Raw genomic sequence first — 8,992 nt, 5'->3', positions numbered from 1 at the left:
TACATAGTAGATGTCAGAGAGCGACACCGTATGTATACCCGCCGCCTTGCCCGTATATGGTGAAGCAGTTTGCGGCGCAGGTCGTGTGCGTGCTTTATTAATTGACCCCGAAAAACAGCGGCGGAGGCGGGTGCGTGCAGAAAGAAATCGCCGCATCCCTGCGGACACAACACTCGAAACCTTCTCGTCGCGACATCGCTCATCTGACGTTATTGGTCATTGCCTGGTGGCGCGAATTATTAAAGAAGAAAGAAAGAAAGATGTCATCGCGTCCTTTCCCACGAAGTGCACTGGCATGATAGGGGACTCGGGGAGAGCGTTGAATATTATAGCGGGCAGAGAATCATGCACTGTGTATGCGAATTGCGAGAAATCAAGCGAACCGCGACATGCATAAAACTTTCCGCCTCGCTTGAAGAAGAAGAGAGAAAGAAAGAAGAAAGAAAGGAAGAAAGAGAGAAAGAAAGAAAGAAAGAGAAAAGAAAGAAAGAAAGAAAAAAGAGAAGACAAGAAAGAAAGAAAGAAAGAAAGAAAGAAAGAAAAGAAAGAAAAAGAAGAAAAAGGTGCCTGTGCCGTAATATGGTCAGTCATATAAGTATTGCGAAAGTTCGGCGTCCAATTTCACGAAGCTTTTCGTTCGTGAGAACTGTTCGTAATTTGCCGACCGCCTTTCGCTCTTACGATTGGCGAGCGCCTGATGTAACGACAGCTCTGCTGTACGTTAGAACTATACAGGGTGTCCAGCTATCACGCAGCACGATTTAAAAAAAAAAAGGAACGGCGTTACGCGAAGCAACCTAGTGCGTATTGTTTACAGCAACAGTGGAGTAGCCGCAGTAATTTTTGTTACTGAGATTTAATTAGGTATTGTAAAATTATCTAACTCGAAAAGTACTGCCCTAATTATCAAAATGTCAATGAGAAAGTTGTAGAGCAACATGAAAACTCCCGATACAGCTTTCTTTTGCTCAGTACGTGCTACATAATAGTGTTTTTCCGAGCGTGAAAGAAGCCTGCGAATACACGCAAAGGGCCTCGAGTGGCCAGTCGCGCGGCAATTCTGCGTGTATTCGCGGGCTTCTTTCACACTATGCTATATTTCATGCTATAATATGTTCGAACGCTTTATTTATACTGCAGGATCAACAGCTATCCAGTGTTCCTTTGGAGCCGTAGTTTTCCCAGCGAGAGCCACCACCATCAGTTTCAAGATGTGTCACCCAATGACATCGACGGCTGCGGAACTTGCTGCTCTTCGCTCTGCACTTCGTCTTGTCAGCCAAGAACACCTCGAAGATGGTCAATATTCAATCACTCGAAGGCAGCACTGCAGTGTTTGCTATCAGCCCTGCGGGCGTGGACCACACGAACAACTGGTATTCGAGATTAGAGAACTAATCCATACCTTGACTGAGAAAGTACACCACGTGACATTTCAGTGGCTTCCAAGTCACTGCGGCGTCATAGAGAACGAACACGCCGATAACGCTGCTCGGTCGGCCCTTCAAGGCGACAAAGAGAAGTCGATACCGTTATCAAGGACAGATGTCGCTAGAAAACTTTGAATGTCACCAGGGATATCACATTATCCATGTGGAACACACGAAGTTTTCAAAGCAACCGACTGCACCACCTAGACTCTTCTCTACACCTTTGCATCACAGGTGGACTATGCCGACGCGAAGCTACCCTGCTTTGTCGAATATGGCTAGGAGTGGCCTTTACGAAGTCTCTCGCTTTCCGAATCGGACGGGCCGACGACGCCTCGTGTGATGACTGTGGTAGCGAGGAGAATCCTCATCACCTTCTCTGCGCCTGCCCTCGCTACAATTTACAGAGACGATTGCTCGCAATCGCGATAGCGCGCTTTGACCGAAGGCCTCTAACAGAGGAACTTATTTTGGAATGCCGCCATCCCAAGCCATCGCAGCGGAGGGCGACGAGGGCACTGTTGCACTCTTTAAGGACAACAGACTTGGACGAGTGGCTGTAGCCTGAACAGAGGTTTATAGGGCTGCAAGTGCTACTGTGCTGTGCAGCGATTGTATGCGGTGACAGGGACCGACTGTGATTGTGTATCTGTGCTCCCTTTCTTTCTCTATATCTCTACATCCCTGTCACTTTACCTACCCCTCCCCTCTCTCCCCAGCGTAGGGTAGCAAACCGGATCTTCCCATCTGGTTAACCTCTCTGCCTTTCCCCTTTCTTCTGTCTCTCTCTCTCTCTCTCTCTCTCTCTCTCTCTCTCTCTCTCTCTCTCTCGAACGCTATAATAACACGTCCGACATCACGATTGGACATGGCATCTGCTCTGACGAACAATTCTAGCGCCATCTACGTAGAACACAGCAATCACCATGTCGCAGGCTCGCGCATAACGGCCGGTGAAGAAACCGTGCATGCCGTTTCCGCCATATGATCGTCTTCAACGTGTTCGCCGTCGTGCCGCTGTCGTCACACAAACGTACGCTTGTGACCCACACACAACTACTCAATTTACACAAACACGTTGGTTCACCTGGTATATGGCTTTGCAGAACCTCAAACAATGCTGAATAGTCCGTTATATCGCTGCAAAATGCTTCGTATAACGCCGATTACCACAATGCGTGGAATCGGCACAATTTTCTTTCCTTGATGACTACGCCAATCCTAATTCCCTCACTAAAAGCTGACATCCGAGACAAAAACGGCTAATTGTGGAAGTAATGGCTTCAATCCTTTCGGAGATAGTTGGCGCCGACAGCAGAAACATTACTCTTCCGTCACACAGCCTGTAGGCCAAGCATGCCCATTTGCTGTGCATGTGCATGTGCAGCGAAACCCATTGCTGTTTCATGTAATTTTTTTATATTCTTGGTGTACACGCTTTAGGGCCGCGGGGCCGTGAGACTCACCTCCGGCTTGACGTTCTTCTGGACGCAGTCAAGCACCTTTCCCAGCTCCTCCTCGCTCAGACCTGCGCATGCGTGAAATAACGCCACGGCGGGTCACATTCACCACCAAACGAGCGCGCGTTAAGTCATTCAAAGCGTAGAAATCCAACTTGGCGAATCTGGGACCGAACATCTGTATACAAACGAAAAACTTTGTGTGGTATTCGGCCCCTTATTCACAAAGTGTTTCGTTTGTGGATCTGATCGTTCGTAAGTGGATTTCTTTATTGTCCGGCCTCCTCCGCTAATAATATGCCCAGCATCGTGATTGCCTGAAATTTGCTGTTACGAATAATTATAGCGTAAGAGGTCCTTTGTGAATACGGGATCTGATATCTGCAGTAATCGGCTGAAATTCGGCGCTTTGACGTGCTCGCAAGTTCAGAAGCGCAGAAGAATACACGGAAAGAAAGCGAAGACGCAGCGCGAGCGCTATTCTTATCAACTCCCGTCCACTATTTCGTATGCTATACTTCAAAACTCACTTCGCACCACAGAGTTTCCAACAAAAATTACCGGAGGCGCGGACGGGAGCTGTAAGCATGGCGATTCGGCCAGCACGGGAATGACGGCAAAGAACCGCGCACTGGCCGATGCATTCACTTTGGTGCCCATGCTCATTTCTCAGGCTATACACACAGCAGTATTCCGGCTAACGGGTGTGCTTAGTGTTCCTTTTAAATGCGAAGCATTTCTTGCCAGCGGCCGGCTCTTTTGCCGGCGGCCCAACAGCGCAACAACGGCCTTGCTGGCGGCCCCACAGCGCATGCGCGTCCCCTCCCCCTCTCTCTCCTCTCCTACGCTCCCCCCTTTCTCTCCTCTAGGAATCCGGAGCGGCGCGCTCGACGGGTGGTGCGACAGCTGCATACTCCGCTGGGGCACCACGGTAGTTCCGCGGTATGAAAATGACGGCGCGCGCGCGCCTCATTCTCTCTCCTGTGCAGCGCCGCGATGAGCGCTCGGGCGGCTGCCGCGAAACCATCTCCCGCTCAAGCTAACCCCCTGCTGCTTCGCATCCACACATGGTTCCCTTTAGCGGGAGATGGAGCAATTTTTTGGAGAGAATTAAAAAAAAAATTACATGTGGCAGGTAATACAATTCTAGTGCTTGGGATATACTGGGACAGACAGCTGCACGAGAAATTGAAAATATTAAAGATTTTTTACGAATTATATATTTGACGTGAAACGTCTTTAAAATCGGTCAAGACAAATTATATGCGCTTGCTAAAAGCGCATGCAACGAAAACATGTTTATAGCATTATCGATTATATATTGGCGACAGTACAACCCACGCGCTTTAGTTAGGTATCGCTATAGAGAGGAGGGAAGCCATTACTCGATACTGCGTGCGTCGCGTACTCAGATGGCGCCATTGTCGCGCCACGCATGATGACATCGGAGCTAAATTTAGCCTCGCGAGCGGCGTTCAGAGAGGCTTATAGCTCAGCAGTACGCTTGTCCACTCGGCCGAGCGCAGGAATGGTTGCGTTTGAGAGAGAGAGAGACGGAGAGGGAAAGGTAGGGAGGTTAACAAGGACGTGCCCGGTTGGCTACCCTACACTTGGGGAGGGGAAAATAGCAAGAATATATAAGGAGAGAAAAGAAAAAAGGTCATTATGTCATAGTATACGTATAATTTATTAAACTCAAACTGGTGCTCACCAGGAGTTGTAAGGCCTACAAGTGTGCTATTTGTTGCGGAAATGTCACGCTTGCTCGGCAATGCTTCCTTCGGGTCCACTAAGAGTAGGGAACGAGCACGATTGCAAAATTTGGACAGTCGGACGCCTACTATAGCTAGCTGTAACATAAGTTAGGCATGTATGTTGTCTTATGCGTGAATGCATGTAACTTGTGCATTTCGCTACGTCATTTCTGTACCCTAGTGGCCATACACCCTCTGCAGCATGCACACGACGTGTCATGTACCCCACTGTGGCAGCGTGATTGACACAGCCCCTACCCGATTTTTTAAAAACTAATTACTTTACGGTATATATTGAAATTCACGAAGTGCAGCCGGTGAATTCGCAAGGCGTATGTCCACTTGGAAGGAATTCTCAGGGTGACACCAGTTTCGAGATATTCATTCCCAAAGTGTGCGACGAAATACATTGGCGTTCCAGTTATTTTTCTGCTTAAATGCTTAAACCGGCGTTTTGTTAAAAAACAGCAAGGCGAACCACTGCATTTATTCAGCAAGTGTGACGGTGCACATCTGGAAACCCGTGCCATCCTCAGGATTCGTTCTCTGTATAAACATGCTTTCCAATCTGACCAGCTACAAATCGTAAATTGCAATATGCGCTGTAAAGTAATAAGCTAACAACTTAATTAGTGTAGTTTTGTTAGTTAGTCGCTTATGCGTTTTGATTTCTCGTACAAGTAATGTCCGCATCTTCGTGCAATCCAGTTCGAGGATTAAAAATGTGCTATCCGCAACAGGAACTTTTTTTTTTAATTCCGTATAGTAGTTAAAAAGAACACGTGGTATTTGCATTCACGTTGTTTTACTAACGGCATCGTTATTTTTATTGGTTCGAGTAAGCTATACCGCACAGCATTCGAAGGCCATTCTTTTTCGTTTCCTTCCTATAGTTAACTATTTCCTGTTTCTTTTCGTCCCAACGAAATTGTTTTTGTTTTGTTTTGTTTTACATTGAGTATGTTTTCATTGTAATTATCTCTGTTTTCGTTTCCCTTGTAGTTTGTGGCTCCCTTACAGAAGGTAGAAGTTGAATGGAAGCGCATTGTGTTCGCGCTTTTCCGAGTGCGCAACGCGTACACAAAAGAAGTAAGGTTAACTCAGAGAAAAAAGTTAATTTGTGGTTTTTCCTTTACGTTCGCTTCGGCATGAGCGCGAGTCTCGAAGAGCATAGTTCCGTTAGTCGACAAGGAAACGGCGTTGCCCGTCCTTTGTTCCTCATGTGCACTAAGTAAACAATGTTGAGAATACAGTAGGCTTCCATGAACGGCGGGCAGCTTGCAATGCATCAGGCATTCACGCTACGGGCTTAAGACCCAGAACTTTGAATCCTCGTCCTTCTCCGTGCCGCAGAATCTAAAGCAGACCGCAACAAAATCACTCGACGAGGTCGGAATTCTGAATTTTCACGAACAACCATCTCTCTCATCATTTTAGATCAGAGTCACACGTGCGGGCCTTGATCCATTCGAACGGTCATACTAACAAAACAACCAAAACGTTTTCAGCAAGACGTCCCACCACTTTGCCAGCAAGTTTGCAAGTTCAAACAGACCGCGAGCAGCCCACCTTTCCGACGCGTCGTCCGACGGACGCTGATCCGACGGACGCTAATTTTGACGCTACTCGCGTTACAGCTTACCAGTACGGAAGACGTCTTACAGCATCTTCAAGCAAACTTCAGGTAGTAGGTCGATAGGGCAAGTACTGAAATTCAAAAAATCATTGCGGGCCCCCCTGGAACGTCTTACAAATAATACATCTAATTTAAGAACTGTGCGTAAAGTAGAAAGCTAGAACGTAGCGCAGGTGAGCCCCTTTATGAGCCAATGAAAACATTGAAAATTGCTTTATAAAATTGGAAATATTTAATTAAGCGCGTTAATAAAAGCGGGGTGCACTCAGCGGCGTCGGAAGAGGGGTTTTTCAGCGTGATCGCGGGAATGAAGCATGTCTAGCAGTTCCACGAGCGACTTCTAGCTGTCTCGTAATAGCTGAGGCTCGCCAATCCCCGTTTACAGTTTTCTACAGAACTACAGAAACATTCATTCATTCATTCAAATAACTTTATTGAGTGCCCTGCGATTTGGTGGGGTGGGCCTAGACCCCGCCTAGGCTTCGGCCAAGGGTTGTTGGCCCTTGGCGGCTTCCTCGGCTCGCTGGACGGCCCAGAGTTGGTGCTCCAGGTCCGAGCTGAGCAACGCAGACTCCCAGCGCGCGCGGAGGCTGTCGCTGTTTGAGGCTGCATCACTGTTATTGTGTGTTATACCCGCACATTCCCATAGGATATGCTCTAGGGTGGCTCTAGAGTCGATATGTCTGCACTTGTCAGTCGTGTATAAATCTGGGTGTATTATGTGCATGATAGCTGGACTCGGATAGGAACTGGTTTGTAACTGCCGCCATTCGACAGACTGTTTTTTGTTTAATTTTGGATGAGGCGGCGGGAATGTGCGCCTCGGCAATCTATGGTGTTGTGTAATTTCATGAAATTTGGTCATTCGATCTTCCCACTCCCACTCGTCGGTAGTCGCTGAAGCGGGACTAACCGAGGCTCGGTCCGTAAGCTCTCGAGCCATGCGGTGCGCCACCTCATTGCTACCGTCTGGTAGTGTGTGAGCGGGTGTCCAGATGAGATGGACACTTCTGTCGTGGTTGTTACCTAATTTTAGGAGTCGTAGTGCCTCTGGGGAGATCCGACCATTGGCGAAGTTTCGTATTGCCGTCTGGGAATCACTGATGATTATATGTGCTTGTGTTTGTGCTATGGCTAGCGCGATAGCTATTTCCTCTGCGGTTTCTACGTGTGGCGTGTTGACTGTAGCGCTCGTCATGCATTTTCCCTCGTAATTTATCACCACTGCTGTGTAGGCGCGTTTGTGTCTGTACCTAGCTGCGTCTACAAATATGGTGTCCTTGCTGTTACCGAATTTCTTTTGTATATCGCGTGCTCTGCTTTTTCGCCTACCCTGATGGTGGGTGGGATGCATATTCTTGGGCATTGGAGGGACGGTTATCATGCCTCTGATGTGTCTGGGCATATCTACTTTGACACCATGTTGGGCATGATAACCTATACCCAGGCGATCCAATATTTGCCTACCTGTTTTAGTTTTGGACAGGCGTTCATATTGTGCTATGCGTTGTGCCTCGATTAGCTCATCCAGTGTATTGTGAAGACCTAGCTGCAGTAGTTTATCGTTGCTGGTGGTGATGGAGAGTCCGATTGCTTGCTTGTAGATTTTTCTGATTAGGCAGTCTAATTTGTATCTTTCTGACGAGTACCATCGTAGGTACGATGCGACGTATACTATTCTGCTTATTACAAACGCTTGGACTAGCCTAAGCAGATTGCCTTCTTTCATTCCACTGTGTTTGTTGGCTATTCGCTTCAGTAGTCGCATGATTTGAGATGTTATATTGTCTAATTTACGAATGGTCTCTCCATTGTAGCCGTTACTTTCAATGATCAGCCCCAATACTCTGATCTTGTCAACCTTGGGTATGGGCGTACCATCCGCGGTAGTTAGGTGAATTTCCGGATGGTTTCGTTCCTCGTAGTTGCGTGGCTTTCGGCCACGTCGCGATGGTAAATAAATGAGGAGCTCAGATTTCTCAGCCGAACACAACAGTCCGGTTCCTGCTAGGTATTGTTCAACTGCTTCTATTGCACGTTGTAATGTGTTTTCGACCTGCCCATCGTTGCCATCGCTCACCCAGAGGGTGATGTCGTCAGCGTAAATGGTATGATTGAGGCCATCGATTTCCTGTAGTTTTGTTGGTAATCCAATTAGAGCCAGGTTAAACAGCATCGGTGATATTACTGAACCTTGGGGCGTACCTGCGCTTCCAATCTGTAGTTCTTCGGAGTTAAGGTCTCCTATCCTAATGTATGCTTTTCTGTTAGTAAGGAAGTCTCGTATATAATTGTATACTCGCTGGCCTAGGCCTAGCTCATTTATTCTCTTTAATATTGTTTCGTGGGTAACACTGTCAAACGCCTTCTTTAGGTCCAATCCTAAGATAGCTTTGGTGTTCCGACTGATGTTATCTATAATTTGATGCTTAAGTTGGAGCATTGCATCCTGTGTAGACAAATTTCTCCGGAAGCCCAACATTGTAGGCGGGAGAACGTCGTTGTCCTCGAGATAGTTGGTCAGTCTCGCTAGGACAACGTGCTCCATGAGTTTGCCCACACAGGACGTGAGTGAAATGGGTCTCAAGTTCTCCAACTGCAGCCGCTTGCCTGGTTTAGGTATTAGAATAATCTGGGCCGTTTTCCATTGCAGTGGTATTTTACCGGATAGCCAGCATGCGTTTATATACTTGGTAAGTTCTTCTAGAGAGG

General features: G+C 47.4%; 1 protein-coding gene across 1 annotated transcript in view; it reads right to left on the bottom strand.

The window, feature by feature from the left end:
• The window catches only part of LOC119436720 (uncharacterized), a 33,117-nt gene that overhangs the window by 12,344 nt on the left and 11,781 nt on the right, over positions 1-8,992 (bottom strand). The window contains exon 2 of the mRNA XM_037703697.2: positions 2,897-2,958. Within this exon, the coding sequence (XP_037559625.1) occupies positions 2,897-2,958 (62 nt within the window). The remainder of the gene's footprint in view (positions 1-2,896; positions 2,959-8,992) is intronic.

This window comes from Dermacentor silvarum, chromosome 1, assembly GCF_013339745.2.
Source record: "Dermacentor silvarum isolate Dsil-2018 chromosome 1, BIME_Dsil_1.4, whole genome shotgun sequence".
Classification (NCBI taxonomy): domain Eukaryota; kingdom Metazoa; phylum Arthropoda; class Arachnida; order Ixodida; family Ixodidae; genus Dermacentor; species Dermacentor silvarum.
This window is presented reverse-complemented; position numbering and strand designations above follow the sequence as displayed.